Consider the following 22,308-nt stretch of genomic DNA (forward strand, 5'->3'; position numbering starts at 1 on the left):
ATCCCAGGACCCTGAGATCATTACCTGAGTCGAAATCAGGAGTCAGGGATCCCTGGGTGGCGCAGCGGTTTGGCGCCTGCCTTTGGCCCAGGGCGCGATCCTGGAGACCCGGGATCGAATCCCACGTCGGGCTCCCGGTGCATGGAGCCTGCTTCTCCCTCTGCCTGTGTCTCTGCCTCTCTCGCTCTCTCTGTGTGACTATCATAAATAAATAAATAATTAAAAAAAAAAAAAAAAAAGAAATCAGGAGTCAGCTGCTTAACCCACTGAGCCACCCAGGCATCCCTGCTTTTGTCCTTTATAACGTCTGATCCATGAGAGAACTAGTGAAAACATATATCCACATTTAGCATTTACTTTGGATGGCTGACCCATTTAGTTTGTTTAGAGTGTAGCAGTCAAGTCACAGAGTCAGAGATGGGAGCCCCATGTGGACTGTAGATTGCAGGTACACTGCTAGTGGCCCCCTCCATGGCAGCTGCTACAGATGTTCATTGTATTTGGGGTGTTGGTAAGCACATTAGTTGAGAATGCAGATCCATAATTACTGTGGAGAAAAATGTGAGTTTCATGAATGCAGATGAAAGATACCTTTATTTTATATAGTTTTTGTGTGTGCCTTAATGCTGTTTTGGGATGAAGATACTCTACTACACTTTGCATCATTATGGGAGTATCCTAGAAGATTAATCTTTAAATGTGTTTTCTAGAAGAATTTAATTAATAAAGCAAAAATGTTTTTGTCTGTATCCGGTCTATAATTTTAGTGGTAGTAGGATTGGAAGAGTGAAATGATCTAGATACACGTATTCATTCAGAATTTCATTACAATGACAAATCAAAGAGCCAGAGTATTTTGAAATTTGTAATTCCATAGTAATAGAGATGTTCCTGCAAGGACTTGATCTGGTGAGATGGTTACATAATTCACTGTGTTCATTTTTGTTTAGTTGGTAATTCCATTAACTACCCAAGATGACTTGGACAAAGCTGTGGAATTGCTGGATCGTAGTATTCATATGAAGAGCCTCAAGATATTACTTGTGATAAATGGAAGTACACAGGTATGAATTGAGATTTCTTTCAGCAAGGATTATAGAATTATAATTTTATTATGATTAATTTATTTTTATAATTTTATAATTTATTAGGATTATAGCCTATATATACTAAGTCAGTATATGAAACATAGTTACATTCTATAATCATTGATATTTTTCAGTATAATGAAATGTAAACTTACATATCGGATTGCTAGCTTAATATACTTGTCCTCAAAACTATGTAGCCAAAATTATAAATAAGTATAATGTACTATACATATGAAAATAATAGAAATACTGAGAACTTGGGGAAGAACTGTACTGGAATTAAAATTTCAAAAAGTAGATTTGATAAGACCTACAAACAATATAGAATATCTAGGTTGTATTTGGTAGGAAAAAGGATTCCTTTTGAAGCCCCAAGGGGAAGAATAGCATTAATCATTCTTTTTCCTTTGTAGGCTACTAACTTAGAACCATTACCATCACTAGAAGATTTGGATAACACAGTATTTGGAGCAGAGAGGAAAAAGCGACTTTCTATAATAGGTAAGAATGCTAGTGTCTGAACCATAAATGGGAAATTTATTTTCTTCTCAATCCTTTAACGTAGGGTAACACCTAAACATAACCATCATAAAGAGCAGTCTACCTCTACTCTAATTTTTCTCACTCTGTTCTAGTTTCTGAGGTCCTTTGAAAAGTTTTGTCAAGTGTTACAAGATTGACAATCTCCAACTTAAATATTTGGTTTCTTTATGTACCTAAGGTATTGTAATATTTAACAAATTTAAGTAAAACCTCAAAGAGGTTTTAATTGTACAAATAAACTAAAGGGACGGAAATAAAAGAAGTAATTCTCATATGCTAAAACTAAATTGGATGGACTGAGTTCATAAGCCTTTCTCTAAGTTTTAGTTATTGTAGTACTATCAAAATGAATTAAGAGTTTCCAGATTATTGCTTTATTAGTAGTCAGTATTCATCATTAATAAGAGATTGTTAAAATTAAGCTTGTAGTACAAAGAAACCATGGATCTTTTGTACTGTTTTTAAGGAGGCCTAATAGAGAGGTATGGGCAAGGCAGAGGTGCTCTGACTCCCCAGTTCTGTGGATCTTCTTCAGTTAGTGTAAAACATTGATAATCTGCATTTTTATATGACAAAAGCATTACATTGCTTTTATAGCTGGTATAAATGTTTTTTAACAGATAAGTCAATGAAGGGAATTGTTAAAGACAGCATGAAAACACATGTGAGGGATGAATTTGAAAAGGAAAAGTAGAAGAGGAAGTGAAACATGACTGGAGTGGGCAGGAAGCAGAAGGGGCAAAATAAGAGATATGGTTGGGAATCTAAGACTGGAATAAAAGAGGATTGTTTAATAACAAAAGAAAAGATTAAATTGGTGTGTTGGACCCCCCCACCCCCAAATCTGTTCTTCATCTTCTGTTTTGGCCCTCAGAAGAAGCTATTTTATGACTACATCCTTCTAAGTGTATATCTTACATAGGTGTTACTTTTGGTTTCAGAAATGCTGGAAATGTGAGCAGCAGAGATATACGAGTAAAATAGAAATTGCTTATCTTCATTCAGATATATTTTAGTATAGTTTAGAATTTTGGTGAAAGAACATTAGGGAGACCTGAATTCAAATTCCAGCTCTCTAACTTGAGACTAGTAACTTTGTTCTTATCTTTAAATTGTGGGATTCTTGTGATAATAAATTGAAAGAATACTTTTAAAGAACATTTTGCTTTTCAAACTAGAAAACATGACTGTTATTAAACAACATTTCTGGGATGCCTGGGTGGTTCAGTGGTTGAGCGTCTGCTTTTGGCTCAGGGCACCATCCTGGAGTCCTGGGATCGAGTCTCACATCGGACTTCCTGCATGGAGCCTGCTTCTCTCTCTGCCTATGTCTCTGCCTCTCCCTCCACCCCCTCTCTCTGTCTCTCATGAATAAATAAATAAAATCTTTAAAAAAAATAAACATACACTTCTTTCTTCATTGCCTCATCATGTTATAGTATCTATCATTTTTTTTTAAGGTTTTATTTATCCATTCATGCGGGACAGAGAGAGAGGCAGAGACACAGGCAGAGGGAGAAGCAGGCTCCATGCAAGGAGCCTGATGTGGGACTCGATCCCAGGTTCCCAGGATCACGCCCTGAGCTGAAGGCGGCGCTAAACTGCTGAGCCACCCAGGCTGCCCTAGTATCTATCATTTTAAAGTAAAAAATTGTCAGTTCACTGTAGCTGCATTAGAACAAGCCGAATGCATTAGTTAAACTGACATTTTAAATTCATTTTGAATTAAAACTATACTGAATACCTCACTCTTGTCCTGCTAGCAAATATTCCAGGTTGAGTTCAGTGCTAGCATAAGAAGAAACTAGAAATTGTAATGTAGTAGAAAACTGTTGGTCTTTTATTGGCACTTTACACTTGGAATGGCTTTGATAGATATGACCCATCATCTTTTTTCCATATTTATTGACAGTTACCTTTTTAATTATTTTCTTTATTATTATCTTTTTATTATTTTAATAGGAGTGTAGGCTGTGGTGTGGAGGTCTCAACCAGTAGCATTGGCATACCTGTTACCAACAAAAGTTAAGAAAAATGGGTTATCTTTGGGTATAAATACTCAGTAGTGGAATTATGTGGTCATATGGTAGTTCAATTTCTGATTTTTTGAGGAACCTCCATACTGTTTTCCACAGTGGTTACACCAATTTACATTGCCACCAACTGTTCATGAAGGTTCTTTATCTTTTTTTTAAAAGATTATTTATTTATTTATTTATTCATTCATTCATTCATTCATTCATTCATTCATTCATGAGACACACACACACACACACACACACACAGAGGAAGAGGAAGAAGCAGGCTCCATTCAGTAAGCCTGATGCAGGACTTGATTCTGGGACTCCAGGATCACGCCCTGAGCCAAAGGCAGACGCTCAACCGCTGAGCATCCAACTGTCCCGTGAAGGTTCTTTTTTCTCTACATCCTTTTTCTCCAGCTATTGTTTCTTGTGCTGTTGATTTATCCATTCTGATAGGTATGAGATGATATCTCATCGTGGTTTGATTTACATTTTCCTGATGAGGAATGATGTTGAGCATCTTGTGTCTTTTGGTAAAGAAAATGAAATATGAAGAAATTCAAAGAAAAGCTAATTTGAAAAGATAAATACATCTTTATGTTTGTTATAGCATTATTTGCAATAGCCAAGGTATGATGCAACATAAGTGTCTGTGGATAAATGAATAAAGAAGATGTGGAATATATACACAATGCTATATTACTGAGCCATAAAAATGAATAAGATCATTCCATTTGCGGCAACACGGGTGGACCCTAGAAGGTATTATGCTAAGTGAAATAAGTCAGACAAAGACAGATGCCATACAATTTCACTTATATGTAGAATCTGAAAAACAAAACAAATGAATAAACAAGCCAAAAACCAGAAAGATACAGAGAACAAATTGGTGGTTGTCAGGGGATTGGGGGTTTGGACAAAATAAGTGAAGGGGATTAAGAGGCACAAACTTCCAGTTATAAAATAATAAGGCACAGAGATGAAAAGCACAGTGTAGGGAATATAGTCAGTAATATTGTAATAACATATGATGATGCCAATTATACTTAACAGTGGTGAGCATTAGAATTGTCAGATCACTATGTTGTATACCTGCAACTGTTACAACATTGTGTGTCAACTAGACTTTAGTTAAAATAAAAGAAAAATGTGTTATCAAGTAAACAGATTTTGAAGAAACTTTATAGCAGTTTTTCTTCCCTATCTCCTTTTAGTAATGAGTATATTGATCTTCTTTTATAAAGAAGGGTATATGGAAGGAATGAAAATGCTTAGGACAGTGTGATTATAGCTGTTACAAAGCTTAAGTAAACCCCTGGCCTGAAGCTGAGTTCTTAATTATTTCAGAGTCAAGTAGAAAGTTGATCTTTTCTGTGCATATCTCTTGGTAATTATTTTGTTCTCTTTTTCCCTATCTCCCCACTAACAAATGCTGGCATATACCTATAGCAACTTCTTTTTTATAAGCAGAGCCTTTTTGCTTTATTTTGTTTTTTGTTTTTGTTTTTGTTTTTTTTTTGCCTTTTTGCTTTAAATCTGACCCAAACTTAAATGCTCACATAACTTCCCCATGTCTTTTTTTAAAATTGTTTAATTTCAAAATATTGAGAGAAAAGGAGAGACCTGTGTTAATAAACATAACGTTATTTCTATAAAGCCAGGTTAAAAATACAGTGGATTATTGTTTCATAAGAAACAATGGGATTAGTTAGATGAACTATATTAGATTTTTTGAACTGTAAAGAAATTTAAATGCCAGGAATCTGGCTTGTCATAAAATCTAATTTTAAAGTACCTAAGAATAAAATTCAGAATTCCAATTTGGAAACACTCTAATATGACCTTTTAAAAGTGATTTAAGCAGTAATCTCACTTTAGGTTTCTAAAGGTTAAGGAGAGGGAATGGAAAGAGCATGATGGAGCCAAATGGTCATAGCATATGTTCAGTATGAACAATTTTACTATCACAGTGCCCTTGGAAAGGAAGGATTTAGTCTTTGTTTACCCTGAGTGCTGGCTTTATGTATTTTTTAATCTATTTTTTAAATTCAAGTATAATTAACATACAGTGTTATGTTAGATTCAGGTGTACAATTTAGTGATTCAGTAATTCTGTACATTTCTCAGTAGTCATCAAGATAAGTGTACTCTTAATTCCCCTTACCTGTTTCATCCATCCCCACATCCACCTCCCCACTGGCAACCATAAGCTTGTTCTCTACAAGAGAAGGGGTTTAGTCTTATGTTGACAGATGAGGAAATGGGTTTGTGGGGATTGGGTAACTTAACCAAAGACATACAGTTGGTAAATAACTAGAACTGAGATTTAAACAGGTCTAAAGTCCACATTCTTTCCACTACATTATGATGCCTTCCATATGTTCTGTTAAAGGGTAACATATCTAAGTAAAAGTGACCCTTGGAAGTTCAGAAGTGGTGGCATCTAAAAATCTTTATTATAGTATCAGCCCCATAATGCCATTGTCAGCAGTTAGAGGAACATACTACCTAGTAAGTATAAATAAATATTGCAGTGAAGTTAATAATTATAGTAGGGTTGGGAGTTTAGAAAGGTATAAATACATTTGAAGATTTATAGAAATGAATGTTCTTTTTTTTTTTTTTTTTAGAAATGAATGTTCTGATAACTTTTAATAAAAACTGGATTTCAATAGCTGAAATTATTGGTATTATGGTCCAGAAATCCTGTGTATATATTTAATTGAAACAAAAATTAGTTCCCAAATGATATTTATAAAATTGTATAATTTTTTTTCCTTTGAGGTCCCACTAGTAGAGATAGAAGCTCCCCTCCCCCGGGATACATTCCAGATGAATTACACCAAGTTGCCCGGAATGGGTCATTCACCAGTATCAACAGTGAAGGAGAGTTCATTCCAGAGAGCATGGACCAAGTAAGCAAAAGTTGGATGTCATTTTTCATTTCATTTAAAAGGATGTCATAGGATTTGTGTGGTTTGTCTGGTGTCTTGTGTGTGTGTGTGTGTGTGTGTGTGTGTGTGTGTCCGTGTCCCCGTGTGTCCTCTTCCTCCCATCCTGTCCGTATCTTCCTTCTTAAGTGAACAGAATAGTAAAAAACATAGGAAAATGCTAACTCACTTACATGTGCCTCTGTGTATTCATGTAGAAACAAAGCTGGAATAAGGCTGGTTTTCTTATTTTGCTCATTAAATGCATTTGTTTGTAATCATGGGATTAACATTCAGATTTTTAATTAACATTAGAAAGATACAGTAAAACTGCAGATATTTAACTATGTGAAGCTTAGGTTTGTCTACTTTGTAAAATATCTTTAAATGTTTTAGCAATATGGTAGTCATGGTGTCATTCTCAGTTTGAGTGGGGCTGTTGTTCAGTGTTCAGTAAGCAAAACTATGTGAAATCTTTTAGCTTTTAATTATTTAGCTAATAGTCCATAGAGAAAATATTTTTCTCTTAGGAGATTTTGAAGTCATAGCCTACCTACAAAAGGGACCACTACATTTAAAACATTAAAAAATGAATAACTCTGGGAGGAGGTGACTGCTATTGGATATGGGGTCTTCTTTTGGGTACTGAAAGTGTTCTCAGATAGTGGTAAGGGTTCCACAACTCTCAATATACTGTAAACCACTAAATTGTACACTTTAAATGGGTGAATTTTATGTTATATGAATTATATCTCAATAAAGCTATTTAAAAAAACCCAGTAACTGCTTGTTATATCACATTGAATCATGGAGGAACTCTTTGTTTTTCTAGATGCTGGATCCATTGTCTTTAAGCAGCCCTGAAAATTCTGGCTCAGGAAGTTGTCCATCACTTGATAGTCCTTTGGATGGGTAATATTGATTATAGTTTTTATTTTTTAGTATATGTGCATAAATGCATGTATATATATTATGTTAGAAGAGTGTAATTGATACTCATTACTTAGGGCAAATGAATTTTTTCACAGTTTGGACAAATCCCTTAACCTCTTGGAGCTCAGTATCTTTATCAGGTAAAATGATATCTGATTATAATGAGTATTTCTGTTTACCAAAATTGTGTGTTTGAAGCTAAATGCAAACTTAGAATTTATGTGTATTTACTTTTAAAACTCTGTTGGTGGGGTGCCTGAGTGGTGCAGTTGGTTGAGCTTCTAACTCTGATTTCAGCTCAGATCTGATGTCAGGGTTGTGAGATTGACCTCAATGTCAGGCTCCGTGCTCAGAGGGAAGTCAGCTTGGACTCCCTCTCCCTACCTGCCCTACCCCTGCCCTACCCTACCACCTGCAGACGTGTGTGTGTGTGTGTGTGTGTGTGTGTGCATGCACGCGCGCGTGCATGTTCTCTTTCTCTCTCAAATAGATAAAATTAAAAAAAAAATACATTTAGGGGCACCTGGGTGGCTCAGTGGTTGAGTGTCTGCCTTTGGCTCAGGTTATGATCCCTGGGTCCTGGGATTCAGTCCCACAGCAGTCTCCCCACAGGGAGCCTGCTTCTGCCTTTGCCTATATCTCTGCCTTTCAGTGTCTCTCATGAAAAATAAATAAAATCTTTTTAAAAAAATGCATTTAGTTTTGGAGGTTTCTTGAGTTGTTTCACCTGTTCAGGATTATGTTCATTTTAGCACTAACTTATAGATAACTTATTTTTCTTGGTAATTGTGGCCCAGTATGTTGGCTGTCATTTAAAATTTAATACTTACGTTTTGTGAAATAGCTGTTCAGGAATATAAACTGGATGAAATTGCAACTGGATTTTTTGTTACAGGTGCTTCTTCTTTCCTGGTCTCAATAAAGACAGTGTTTACCTGTAGCATACAGAGTCCATAAAATGTGTACCTAGTTGATCTCATCTGGGATTTCTTTTTGAAGCAAATTCTGAAAATATAACAAATACTGTATAGGAATACACATTTAATGTTCATTTACCTGTACACACAAAACCTTTGTGCCCATGTCTATGTCAAGATAGGTAATTGAAACATTTAAGAAATTCAGGAAAATAGTAATGCGAAAGCTATATATTGAGCACTTAATATTTGAAAGACAGTGTCCTGAGCACTATGTATATACACACACTTGATGAGTGGGAAATTAATATCTTGTTTTTATAGATATGGATAGTCTCAGAAAGGTGATATGTCAAGGTTGCAACTGCTAGTTGAGTGGTAGAGCTAGAATTGAAACACAGTATTTGCCAACATCTGTAATTCCCAAACTTTTCATTTTTACTGCTATACCCTATAGGTTATTTTTAAAAGCCAGGCTTTTGCCTCTGTGCAGTAAATAAGTGTTAGAAAAGAAGTTTCTTTCAGTTAACATTTCAGACAGACCTCCTTTATTCTTAGTATTGCATACACACACACACACACACACACACACAATTTCCACCACACATACATACAGATACTGATATTTTAAATGTATTTACATACTTTTTGCTCATTTAACACGACATTTTTTTATTTTTAGGGAGAGCTATCCAAAATCACGAATGCCTAGGGCACAGAGCTATCCAGATAATCATCAGGAATTTTCAGGTTAGACTATCCATATTCTAAATGTTTAAATATGTCATTAAATAGTGCTTTGCTGAGAGGGAGAAGGGAATTTTTTTTAAAAATGAATAAAAATGTGTAAATGTGTTTATTATTAGAGATGTTTGACTTTTTTGTAACATATAACTTTCTTATGTCTCAGTAGACTATGATAACCCTATCTTTGAGAAATTTGGAAAAGGGGGAACATACCCAAGAAGGTATCATGTTTCATATCACCATCAAGACTATAATGATGGTAAGTTTCTGGCAATTAGACCACAAGAACAGCTTGTTAAAAATCTCAAAAATAATCAAAATTTAAAAATATCATACTTAAATAAACCAGTAGAAATAAATTCATTCGTAAATCACTTACTTTTCTACTTAAAACAATTTTCGAAAGGAATTAACTAACTAAAACTGTAGTTACATCTTAGGGTTAGATTATTATTAGATGTTATTAAGTTGCCCTAAGGCAACTTACGTTACCTAGGGTTAGGGCAACTTACCTAATAATACTTACCTTTCCCTCAAAAGAAAAGGTGTAATTAAAGAATGATATTAATTAGAAAATTACTCCTTGATGATGAAATTCATACTTGCATTAAACTTTTATGGAAAAAATTGCTACCTATTAATTTTCCAATTTTTGTTCTTATAATTGGAAATTATACAATTTTTTTCCTCCTTCTTATCCAGAAGTGAGGGAGTACAATGATTTTTTTGAATGTATGCATGTTTTAACAAGAGATTGCTTGAATTTATATTCAGATCCTATTTTTTTATCAACTCTTCATTTTTGCTTTTTTAACCTTTCCTCTTCCTTGTATTTTCACTTTTGACTTCATGATCCAGTGTTAAAAAGGATATTCCCTTGAACTTTATTTTTTATTATTATTATTTTTTTAAAGATTTATTTATTTATGATAGACATAGAAAGAGAGAGAGAGAGAGGCAGAGACACAGGAGGAGGGAGAAGCAGGCTTCATGCCGGGAGCCTGACGCGGGGCTGGATCCCGGGACTCCAGGATCACGCCCTGGGCCAAAGGCAGGCACTAAACCGCTGAGCCACCCAGGGATCCCCTCCCTTGAACTTTAAAAGAAAATATTACTCTTAAGTTTAAAACATGTAATCAAATAACCATTGCTATTTCAGTGTCTTAACCTTAAATCTAGTCACAAGACAGACTTCCGTACCTTATGTCATAAATTTAAATACTTTCAATTATAACATGAATAAAAGTCCTAAGGTAATTCTGTTTTGATTTTGTAGGTCGTAAAACTTTTCCAAGAGCTAGAAGGACTCAGGGGACCAGCTTCCGGTCTCCTGTGAGTTTCAGTCCTACCGATCACTCTTTAAGCACTAGTAGTGGAAGCAGTATCTTTACCCCAGAGTATGATGATAGTCGAATAAGAAGAAGGGGAAGTGACATAGACAATCCTACTTTGACTGTAATGGACATCAGCCCACCCAGCCGCTGTAAGTAATAGAAATTGACACAGTGAATGTTTTGCAGAAAAAAAAAAAAAAAATATATATATATATATATATATATATATATTTTGTAGATCCAGGATTTTGTAGATTATAGATTATGTAGATCTGGGATTCTTTCAGGTATCAAATTCTTAAAAGAATTGCTTTTAATCTTTCTTGTAATGTAACTCTGCTGGTAATGAATTCTTTTAGCTTTTGTTTGAAAAAGGCCTTTTTTTCCTTTTATTTCTGAAAGATTTTTTTATCTGGGTACAGAATGCTGGGCAGTTTTTGTTTTTTGTTTTTGTTTTTTTTTTCTGTTAGTGCTTTAAAGCTATTGCTCCATATCATCTTCTGGCTTTTGTATATTGTTTTGTTTGTTTGTTTTGTTTTTTTGTTTTTGTTTTTGTTTGCTTTTGTATACTTTTTGAGGAAAGGTCTGATGTAATGCTCATCTTTATTCTTCTGCATTTACTTAAAATTTATGTACATATATTTATGTATATATTTATTCTTTATTCTCCCCTCTGGCTGCTTTCAAGATTTTCTCTTGTTAGAATGAGACTGATATTCTTTATAGCTTTCTACATTGTAAGCAGATGGAAAACTAATTACAATATTGCTGCAATAAACACTGGGTGTTATACTATATGTTGGCAAATTGAATTTAAATAAATTTTAAAAAGGAAATTAGAAAAAAATGCAAAAAATTATTGCTGCAGTAAAGATTAAATATAGTGCATCTGACAATCAGTGGTACCTTGGATTCAGTGAAAGATGCTTTACATTTTTAATGGGGAGCAGATATAATCTCACTGGAAAAAAGATGTGGGGATATATGAACCTTATTTGTGTTTAGAATTCTTGGAAAATTTACAAAGTGGTGATCATTATGAATTTGGATGATTATGATTTTCCCTTATATCCAAGTGTATTCAGTTAAGGATATCATTAATACAGTTTACTCATTTAGTTTGTAACTATTTGTGTGCCATCTGGCTATTCCATTTTAAGAAAACATTCTTTTTTAGCACCTCGTGCTCCAACAAACTGGAGATTGGGCAAACTGCTTGGCCAAGGAGCATTTGGCAGGGTCTACCTCTGTTATGATGTCGATACAGGAAGAGAATTGGCAGTTAAGCAAGTTCAGTTTGACCCTGATAGCCCTGAGACCAGCAAGGTAAGAATCACTGCACAAGCTACTTTGTCACATTTATAAAAAGCATTTTTACTAAATATAACACAATAGAATTTTTGTTTTTTCTTAATACAAATTATTTGCAAAACAAATCCATATATAATTAGATATATTTGTTTACTCTGTACTGTGATTTTTTTTTTTCTCTTTTAGTGCTCCGTAATGTTCCTATCTAATTTAGGGTTGCTTTAGTATACCATCAAGGACTGTTATAAAAGTTACTGTTTAGAGACTTTAAAATGTTTATTCCTTGGGAAGTAAAAATTTCAGAATGAAATCACCTTGATGGTCCATGAAGTTCAAATGTTTTCCTTTTAACTAGCAATGCTATAAAGACTTAACAGTGAGTTCTGTCTTTCAGGAAGTAAATGCACTTGAGTGTGAAATTCAGTTGTTGAAAAACTTGCTGCATGAGCGAATTGTTCAGTATTATGGCTGTTTGAGGGATCCCCAGGAAAAAACACTTTCCATATTTATGGAATATATGCCAGGGGTAAGTTGTTATGTCCTTTAAAAATAGACATTTTCTCTTTAAAGTCTTAGTTGAGGAAAGAAAAACAACAGAACTCTGATTATAAAATGTAAAGTAGTTAAGGACTTTAAAGACATTTTGAAAGTTTTAAATTAGAGCTATGTAATATAATTTTTTTTTGTATCTTCATTTTGTAGTTCTTAACTCATTTAAAAAAAAAAAAGCTGAGGTATACTAAAGTTATAGGTACCATAGCAGTCCATACTCAGATTTCCCTAAATGCTCTTAAAATAACCGTAATAGCTGGTTTATCCAAACCAGGATCCAGCCCAGGACAACACATTACCTTTAACTGTTATGCCTCTTACTTCTCTTTTAACTTAGAACATTTTTTACATGACATAGGTTTGACAAAGAGACTGGGCTAGTTCTGTTGACAATCTCCTCTCATAGATTTCTCTAATTGCATCCTCATGGTAGTGTTTAATTTGTTCCTTTATTCTCTTATTTCCTATAAACTCCAAGTTAGATCTAATATCTAAATTAGATTAAGATTCAGCATTTTTTATTAGGTGCATCTGTGATGCATTCTAATGATGCTGTGCATCTCGTGTTGCATCGCATTAGGAGACATACAATTTCTAATGGTTCTACTGTTAGTGATGCAAAGATTGAGTGCTAGGTTAGGATGATCAACATCCAGATTTCTCCAATGTAAGGTTTTGTTTATTCCTGAGGACCAGAAAGTAATCTGGGCTATTAGCACATAAGACTATCTAGTTCCTGGGGTGCCTGGGTATTTCAGTCGGTTAAGTGTCCAACTCTTGGTTTCAGCTGACATCATGATCTCAGGGCTTGTGAGATTAAACCCTGCACCCTACATTCAGCTCCATGCTCAGTGGGCAGTCTGCTTGAAGATTCTCTCCGTCTGCTCCTCCCCCAACTCACATACTCACGTGCTCTCTCTCTCTCTCTCTCAAATAAATAAATCTTTAAAGAATAAAAAGAACACAGTTTCCAGTTCCTTTTCAAACCATCCTTTTCCAGGTTTTTAATACAGATTGGTAATCATTGCCTGAGTCAGTAGTTTCGGTAGGAGCTGCAAAATGTGACTTGCAAACTGTCATTCCTTCTATGTTGTTTTTAGTATTTGTAGAGTACATTTTAGTATTAATGATTTTCAAGATGGTGGTATATTTACTCATTTAAAAATACATGCATTCGTATAATTTAATTGGTAGTATATATGGTATATTACCTGATTTGATTTATGGGTCTTTAAGTAGATTTTTTTTAAAGATTTTATTTATTTATGAGCGGTACAAAGAGAGAGAGAGGCAGAGACATAGGCAGAGGGAGAAGCAGGCTAACCGCTGAGCCACGCAGGTTTCCCTAAGTAGATTGTTTATTAGAATTGTATGTTTCATGTACAAGGTTGCAGTTTAAGCTATGGATCTGTAAAACTATGGATCAGTATCTGATAGTCATAGTCTTAATCATCCGGTTTCATAAGATCAACAGTTAAGTTTACTTTCTTATTATCATGAATAATTAATTAATTTTTTATAGTGACACAATTGTTTATAGTTACACATCACTGCTACTTTGTATTTTCAAAGATCCTGTTGACAAAGTAAATTAGTTTGTTTTTTAAGTACCTTTGGAAAACAAATTTGTGATGGAAATATCAGTACTCACAGTGAAAGTAAATTATGATGGCATTGCCCAAGAGAATATGTTAAAATCACGAAGGCTATGTAGCAAAGTTGGAAGAAGTAAGAAAAAGAATATAAAATGCTTTTAAATAGTAATGAGGCTATTTTAAAAATATCTGTATTTGGACAAGGACCCAAGAAACTTGAAAATGTGTTATGTTGAGATTATGATTGATTTTTCTTTTATTTAGATTTCCATTACTGTTTGGGCAATAAATATCTGAATTAGAAATAAAAATTAAGGCATGCCTGGGTGGCTCAGCAGATAAGAGTCTGCCTTTGGCTCAGGGTGTGATCCTGGAGTCCCCAGATCGATTCCCACATCAGGAGCCTGCTTCTCCCTCTGCTTGTGTCTCTGCCTCTCTGTCTCTCTCATGAATAAATAAATAAAATAGTTTTAAAAAAAGAAAAATTAATTCTAAGTGTGAATAGAGACCCACATTATTGAAGATAAGATTAAATGGTTTAATTGGCTAGAACTGATTTACATCACAAATGGAGATGAGTAATCTTATAGATTTAGGAATCTTAAGACTAAGGTGGTGTATTCAGGAGAGATGTTAGTTCATGTTTCTCATTAACTTTACTTGGTTTTGTAAAGGCAGCTATCTCTTCAAAGTATAGGTTGTCACTGAAATCATTTTACTAAATTAATAATAGTTCATCAGTCTTAAAATGAATTACACATATGCCAAGCATAGGCATATATGGGCCAGATGTACATCATCTTAGACATTACTGAATTTCTAAGTTTGTGAATGATGCTATATAATTTTTCTCATTAAATTTAGTAGGATGGGGGTACCTGGGTAGCTCAGTGATTGAGCATCTGCCTTTGGCTCAGGTCGTGATCCTCAAGCCCTGGATCAAGTCCCCCATTGGGCTCCCCATGGGGAGCCTGCTTCTCCCTCTGCCCGTGTCTCTGCCACTCTCTCTCTCTCTCTCATGAGTAAGTAAATAAAGTCTTAACAAACAAATAAATAAATAAATTGAGTATGATCCATCTCTTTGTGCAACTATTTCATGCTTTGCCAAAATTGTTACTGCTTTTCAGTTTTCTCAAATACATTCTAGTCCTTAGTTTATCTAGAACTACTTTCAGAATAGAACCATAACGTTATTTTCAGTACCTGGACTAGCAGATGATTTCTCTTTTTGTGTGACACACACACACACACACACACACACACACAATTTTTAGCTGGTACACTACTTTGCAACCCATTCTCCTTGTTCACACTGAGGAAAATAACTTTTTTTTTGTTTTTTTTTTATTTTTACATTTTTTCCTTTTCTGCTATTATTTTTTTTTAAGATTTTATTTATTTATTCATGAAAGACAGAGAGAGAGAGAGAGAGAGAGAGGCAGAGACACAAGCAGAGGGAGAAGTAGACTCCATGCAGGGAGCCTGATGTGGGACTCAATCCCAGGACTCCAGGATCACGCCCTGGGCTGAAGGCAGGAGCTAAACCACTGAGCCACCCAGGGATTCCCTGATAACTGTTTTTTTGATACACAAGAGTAAATAGCGCTGATGGAGCTGTTAGCAGCTGTAGGCCATTGGTCCAACTGCCCAAAGCCCAGAAAAGCCTTAAGTTCACCAGTCATTTTGCTGCCTATGAGTGTTTGGGGGCTTATTATTTGGACAGCTCAGTTCTAGCTGTGTTGTTTTGTGTATTACTACAAGGAGAGACACAATTAGTAGACTGAACAAACAAGCCACGTTGACTTATAGGTATAGGTACTTGGCTGCCTAAGGCTTTCCACACATGTGTTTGCAAGTTTGAGTCAGTAGAATTAATCTTGCTGTCCCTTCAAAGATTGCTCATGAATAGCAGAAACAGCAAATGGTTAAGCATGTAAAAAGTCTAAGGATCTACTTTCATGTGACATAGTACACTGTTGGTCAAAACTCAAGGAAGGGCAGAAACATTTGGATATATTCTCTGTTTAAAAAAGAAAGATTGGGATCCCTGGGTGGCGCAGCGGTTCGGCGCCTGCCTTTGGCCCAGGGCGTGATCCTGGAGACCCGGGATCGAATCCCACATCGGGCTCCCGGTGCATGGAGCCTGCTTCTCCCTCTGCCTGTGTCTCTGCCTCTCTCTCTCTCTCTCTCTCTCTCTCTCTCTCTCTGTGTGACTATCATAAATAAAAAAAAAAAAAAAAAAAAAAAGATCCTGTCAACTTATTTAAAAAAAAAAAAATAAAATAAAAAAAATAAAAAATAAAAAAGAAAGATTGGGCAGCCCCGGTGGCGCAGCGGTTTAGCACCGCCTGCAGCCTGGGGAGTGATCCTGGAGACCCAGGATCGAGTCCCACATTGGGCTTCCTGCATGGAGCCTGCTTCTCCCTCTGCCTGTGTCTCTGCCTCTCTCTCGCTGTCTCTGAATGAATAAATAAATCAATCTTTAAAAAAATAAAATAAAATAAAAAAGAAAGATTTTTGTCTCTCATAATCCTTACTGAATTTCCAAGTTTGTGAACGATGCTTATATAATTTCTCCCATTAAATTTAGTAGAATGGGGGTGCCGGGGTGGCTCAGTGGTTGAGTGTCTGCCTTTGGCTCAGGTCGTGATCCTGGGGTCCTGGGATCAAGTCCCACATCGAGCACCCTGCAGGGAGCCTGTTTCTCTGTCTGCCTATGTCTCTGCCTCTCTTTCTATCTCTCTCATGAATAAATAAATTTTTAAAAAAAGTAGGACATATAGAGAAGAGCAAGTAGGAAAAACAAAAATCCATTCAGGGCAAAAAAAGCAAGATTTTAAATAACATGATTGCAAGGATGAGATAGAACCAATATAGTCATGGAAAAAATGGGCATCAGTCAAAAAATAGTTTTAAAGGCTTCTTTCAGCTGTGACCATACTCTTCCACAATTCTAGTCAGGGAATATAATAGAGTTTATGTTAAATTAGATAGCATATAATATCCTTACTGAGAATTCCTGTACTCTCCCAACTAAAGCCTCCCACTCATAAACTACAGATCCTTTTAAATATAAAGATTTAATAGTGATTTTCATTTCAAACCATACCATAGTTTTCTTTTTGGTTTCTTTTATCTTAGGGTTCAATTAAGGACCAATTAAAAGCATATGGAGCTCTTACTGAGAATGTGACTAGGAAATACACTCGTCAGATCCTGGAGGGCGTACATTATTTGCACAGTAATATGATTGTTCATAGAGATATCAAAGGTAAGTAATAGAGTATTTTTTTAAGAACCCAGTTATTTTTGTGAATCTGAATGAAACAAGCGATAGGATTAAGAAATTTAACATCTAAGTTAATACATCTACCTTCAGAACATCTTAGGAAATAATTTTGCTTTCTCACTCACTTAGTCAATATTCTGATTAGTCCTAATGTTCACATCTCTACAAGTGGGTAGCTTATCTGTGTGGGGATGTTCACATAAGCAGTAAAGTTCAAATGATCATAAAAAAGAGACCTTGTTTTCATACATCAAACATAGGCATTAGAATATAGGGGTTAAGAGTGAAGGCCCTGACACCAGATGGCCTGATGCAAATGTTTTTTTTTAGATTTTATTTTATTTATTTTTTAATAAATTTAATTTTTATTGGGGTTCAATTTGTCAGCGTACAGAATAACACCCAGTGCTCATCCCGTCAAGTGCCCACCACCCAGTCACCCCCACCCCCTGCCCACCTCCCCTTCCACCACCCCTACTTCATTTCCGAGAGTTAGGAGTCTTTCATGTTCTGTCTCCCTTTCTGATATTTCCACTTATTTTTTCTCCTTTCCCCTTTATTCCCTTTCACTATTTTTTATATTCCCCAAATGAATGAGACCATATAATGTTTGTCCTTCTCCGATTGACTTATTTCACTCAGCATAATACCCTCCAGTTCCATCCACATCGAAGCAAATGGTGGGTGTTTGTTGTTTCTAATGGCTGAGTAATATTCCATTGTATACATAAACCACATCTTCTTTATCCATTCATCTTTCGATGGACACCGAGGCTCCTTCCACAGTTTGGCTATTGTGGACATTGCTGCTATAAACATCGGGGTGCAGGTGTCCCGGCGTTTCATTGCATCTGTATCTTTGGGGTAAATCCCCAGCAGTGCAATTGCTGAGTCATAGGGCAGATCTATTTTTAACTCTTTGAGGAACCTCCACAGAGTTTTCCAGAGTGGCTGCACCAGTTCACATTCCCACCAACAGTGCAGGAGGGTTCCCCTTTCTCCACATCCTCTCCAACATTTGTGGTTTCCTGCCTTGTTAATTTTCCCAATTTTCACTGGTGTGAGGTGGTATCTCATTGTGGTTTTGATTTGTATTTCCGTGATGGAAAGTGATGCAGAGCATTTTCTTATGTGCTTATTGGCCATGTCTGTGTCTTCCTCTGTGAGATTTCTGTTCATGTCTTTTACCCATTTCATGATTGGTTTGTTTCTTTGCTGTTGAGTTTAATAAGTCCTGTATAGACCTTGGAAACTAGCCCTTTATCTGATACGTCATTTGCAAATATCTTCTCCCATTCTGTAGGTTGTCTTTTAGTTTTGTTGACTGTATCCTTTGATGTGCAAAAGCTTCTTATCTTGATGAAGTCCCAGTAGTTCATTTTTGCTTTTGTTTCTTTTGCCTTCGTGGATGTATCTTGCAAGAAGTTACTGTGGCCGAGTTCAGAAAGGGTGTTGCCTGTGTTCTTCTCTAGGATTTTGATGGAATCTTGTCTCACATTTAGATCTTTCATCCATTTTGAGTTTATGTTTGTGTATGGTGCAAGAGAGTGGGTCTAGTTTCATTCTTCTGCATGTGGATGTCCAATTTTCCCAGCACCATTTATTGAAGAGACTGTCTTTCTTCCAGTGGATTGTCTTTCCTCCTATGTCGAATATTAGTTGACCATAAAGTTGAGAATCCACTTCTGGATTCTCTATTCTGTTCCATTGATCTATGTGTCTGTTTTTGTGTCAGTACCACACTGTCTTGATGACCACAGCTTTGTAGTACAACTTGAAATTTGGCATTGTGATGCCCCCAGATATGGTTTTCTTTTTTAAAATTCCCCTGGCTATTTGGGGTCTTTTCTGATTCCACACAAATCTTAAAATAATTTGTTCTAACTCTCTGAAGAAAGTTCATGGTATTTTGATAGGGATTGCATTAAACATGTAAATTGCCCTGGGTAACATTGACATTTTCACAATATTAATTCTTCCAATCCATGAGCATGGTATATTTTTCCATCTCTTTGTGTCTTCCTCAATTTCTTTCAGAAGTGTTCTATAGTTTTTAGGGTAGAGATCCTTTACCTCTTTGCTTAGGTTTATCCCTAGGTATCTTATGCTTTTGGGTGCAATTGTAAATGGGATTGACTCCTTAATTTCTCTTTCTTCAGTCTCATTGTTAGTGTATAGAAATGCCACTGACTTCTGGGCATTGATTTTGTATCCTGCCACACTGCCAAATTGCTGTATGAGTTCTAGCAATCTTGGGGTGGTGGCTTTTGGGTTTTCTATGTAGAGTATCATGTCATTGGCGAAGAGGGAGAGTTTGACTTCTTCTTTGCCAATTTGAATGTGTTTTATTTCTTTTTGTTGTCTGATTGCTGAGGCTAGGACTTCCAGTACTATGTTGAATAGCAGTGGTGAGAGTGGACATCCCTGTCTTGTTCCTGATCTTAGGGGAAAGGCTCCCAGTGCTTCCCCATTGAGAATGATATTTGCTGTGGGCTTTTCATAGAAGGCTTTTAAGATGTCGAGGAATGTTCCCTCTATCCCTGCACTCTGAAGAGTTTTGATCAGGAATGGATGCTGTATTTTGTCAAATGCTTTCTCTGCATCTATTGAAAGGATCATATGGTTTTTGTTTTTTCTCTTGCTGATATGATGAATCACATTGATTGTTTTACAAGTGGTGAACCAGCCTTGTATCCTGGGGATAAATCTCACTTGGTCATGGTGAATAATCTTCTTAATGTACTGTTGGATCCTATTGGCTAGTATCTTGTTGAGAATTTTTGCATCCATGTTCATCAGGGATATTGGTCTATAATTCTCCTTTTTGGTGGGGTCTTTGTCTGGTTTTGGAATTAAGGTGATGCTGGCCTCATAGAACGAATTTGGAAGTACTCCATCTCTTTCTATCTTTCCAAACAGCTTTAGTAGAATAGGTATGGTTTCTACTTTAAACGTTTGATAGAATCCCCAGGAAAGCATCTGGCCCTGGACTTTTGTGTCTTGGGAGATTTTTGATGACTGCTTCAATTTCCTCCCTGGTTATTGGCCTGTTCAGGTTTTCTATTTCTTCCTGTTCCAGTTTTGGTAGTTTGTGGTTTTCCAGAAATGTGTCCATTTCTTCTAGATTGCCTAATTTATTGGCGTATAGCTGTTCATAATATGTTTTTAAAATCGTTTGTATTTCCTTGGTGTTGGTAGTGATCTCTCCTTTCTCATTCATGATTTTATTAATTTGAGTCTTCTCTCTCTTTTTTAATAAGGCTGGCTAATGGTTTATCTATCTTATTAATTCTTTCAAAGAACCAACTCCTGGTTTTGTTGATCTGTTCCACAGTTCTTCAGGTCTCGATTTCATTGAGTTCAGCTCGAATCTTTATTAACTCTGTTCTTCTACTGGGTGTAGGATCTATTTGCTATTTTTTCTCTAGATCCTTTAGGTGTAAGGTTAGCTTTTGTATTTGAGTTCTTTCCAGTTTTTGGATGGCTGCTTGTATTGAGATGTATTCCCCACTCAGGACTGCTTTTGCTGTATCCCAAAGATTTTGAACGGTTGTATCTTCATTCTCATTAGTTTCCATGAATCTTTTTAATTCTTCCTTAATCTCCTGGTTGACCCTTTCATCTTTTAGCAGGATGGTCCTTAACCTCCACGTGTTTGAAATCCTTCCAAACTTCTTGTTGTGATTTAGTTCTAATTTCAAGGCATTATGGTCTGAGAATACGCAGAATAACCAATCTTTTGGTATCAGTTCAGACCTGATTTGTGACCCAGTATGTGATCTATTCTGGAGAAAGTTTCATGTGCACTTGAGAAGAATGTGTATTCAGTTGCGTTTGGACGTAAAGTTCTGTAGATATCTGTGAAATCCATCTGGTCCAGTGTATCATTTAAAGCTCTTGTTTATTTGGAGATGTTGTGTTTAGAAGACCTATCAAGTGTAGAAAGCGCTAGATTGAAGTCACCAAGTATAAGTGTATTATTATCTAAGTATGTCTTAATTTTGGTTATTAATTGATATATTTGGCAGTTCCTACATTCAGGGCATATATATTGATGATTGTTAAGTCCTCTTGTTGGATAGATCCTTTAAGTATGATATAGTGTCCCTCTTCATCTCTCACTACAGTCTTCAGGATAAATTTTAGTTTATCTGATATAAGGATGGCTACCCCTGCTTTCTTTTGAGGACCATTTGAATGGTAAATGGTTCTCCAACCTTTTATTTTCAGGCTGTAGGTGTCCTTATGTCTAAAATGAGTCTCTTGTAGACAGCAAACAGATGGGTCCTGCTTTTTGATCCAGTCTGAAACCCTGTGCCTTTTGATGGGGTCATTAAGCCCGTTCACGTTCAGAGTTATTATTGAAAGATATGAGTTTAGTGTCATTGTGATACCTATTCAGTCCCTGTTTTTGTGGATTGTTCTATTGGACTTCTTCTTAAAGGGGAATTTTAAGAGTCCCCCTTAAAATTTCTTGCAGAGCTGGTTTGGAGGTCACATATTCTTTCAGTTCCTCCCTGTCTTGGAAGCTCTTTATCTCTCCTTCCATTTTGAATGAGAGCCTTGCTGGATAAAGTATTCTTGGTTGCATGTTTTTCTCATTTTGGACCCTAAATATATCCTGCCAGCCCTTTCTGGCCTGCCAGGTCTCTGTGGAGAGGTCTGCTGTTAATCTGATATTTCTCCCCATATAAGTGAGGGATCTCTTGTCTCTTGCTGCTTTAGGATCTTCTCTTTATCTTTGGGATTTGCAAGCTTCACTATTAAATGTCGAGGTGTTGAACGGTTTTTATTGGATTTAGGGGGGTGATGTATTTCCTGGATCTGAATGCCTGTTTCCCTTCCCAGATTAGGAAAGTTTTCAGCTAGGATTTGTTCAAATACATATTCTGGCCCTCTGGCCCTTTCGGCGCCCTCGGGAACCCCAATTAAACGTAGGTTTTTCTTCCTCAGGCTGTTTATTTCCCTTAATCTGTCTTCATGATCTTTTAATTGTCTCTTTTTTTCCTCAGTTTCCCTCTTTGCCATCAACTTGTCTTCTA

The 22,308-nt window shown here is 36.0% G+C and overlaps 1 protein-coding gene across 5 annotated transcripts in view; it reads left to right on the top strand.

The window, feature by feature from the left end:
- Positions 1 to 22,308, top strand: part of MAP3K2 (mitogen-activated protein kinase kinase kinase 2) — a 94,628-nt gene that overhangs the window by 55,642 nt on the left and 16,678 nt on the right. For 4 of the 5 annotated variants that reach the window (XM_077861286.1, XM_077861288.1, XM_077861285.1 and 1 more), the window contains exons 6-15: positions 951 to 1,064; positions 1,505 to 1,592; positions 6,443 to 6,573; positions 7,421 to 7,500; positions 9,121 to 9,188; positions 9,349 to 9,444; positions 10,462 to 10,668; positions 11,697 to 11,845; positions 12,225 to 12,356; positions 17,119 to 17,248. In XM_077861286.1, the coding sequence (XP_077717412.1) occupies positions 951 to 1,064; positions 1,505 to 1,592; positions 6,443 to 6,573; positions 7,421 to 7,500; positions 9,121 to 9,188; positions 9,349 to 9,444; positions 10,462 to 10,668; positions 11,697 to 11,845; positions 12,225 to 12,356; positions 17,119 to 17,248 (1,195 nt within the window). The remainder of the gene's footprint in view (positions 1 to 950; positions 1,065 to 1,504; positions 1,593 to 6,442; positions 6,574 to 7,420; positions 7,501 to 9,120; positions 9,189 to 9,348; positions 9,445 to 10,461; positions 10,669 to 11,696; positions 11,846 to 12,224; positions 12,357 to 17,118; positions 17,249 to 22,308) is intronic. The other variant, XM_077861289.1, reaches the window with a different exon arrangement.

The sequence above is a fragment of the Canis aureus genome, chromosome 20 (assembly GCF_053574225.1).
Source record: "Canis aureus isolate CA01 chromosome 20, VMU_Caureus_v.1.0, whole genome shotgun sequence".
NCBI classification, from domain to species: Eukaryota; Metazoa; Chordata; class Mammalia; order Carnivora; family Canidae; genus Canis; species Canis aureus.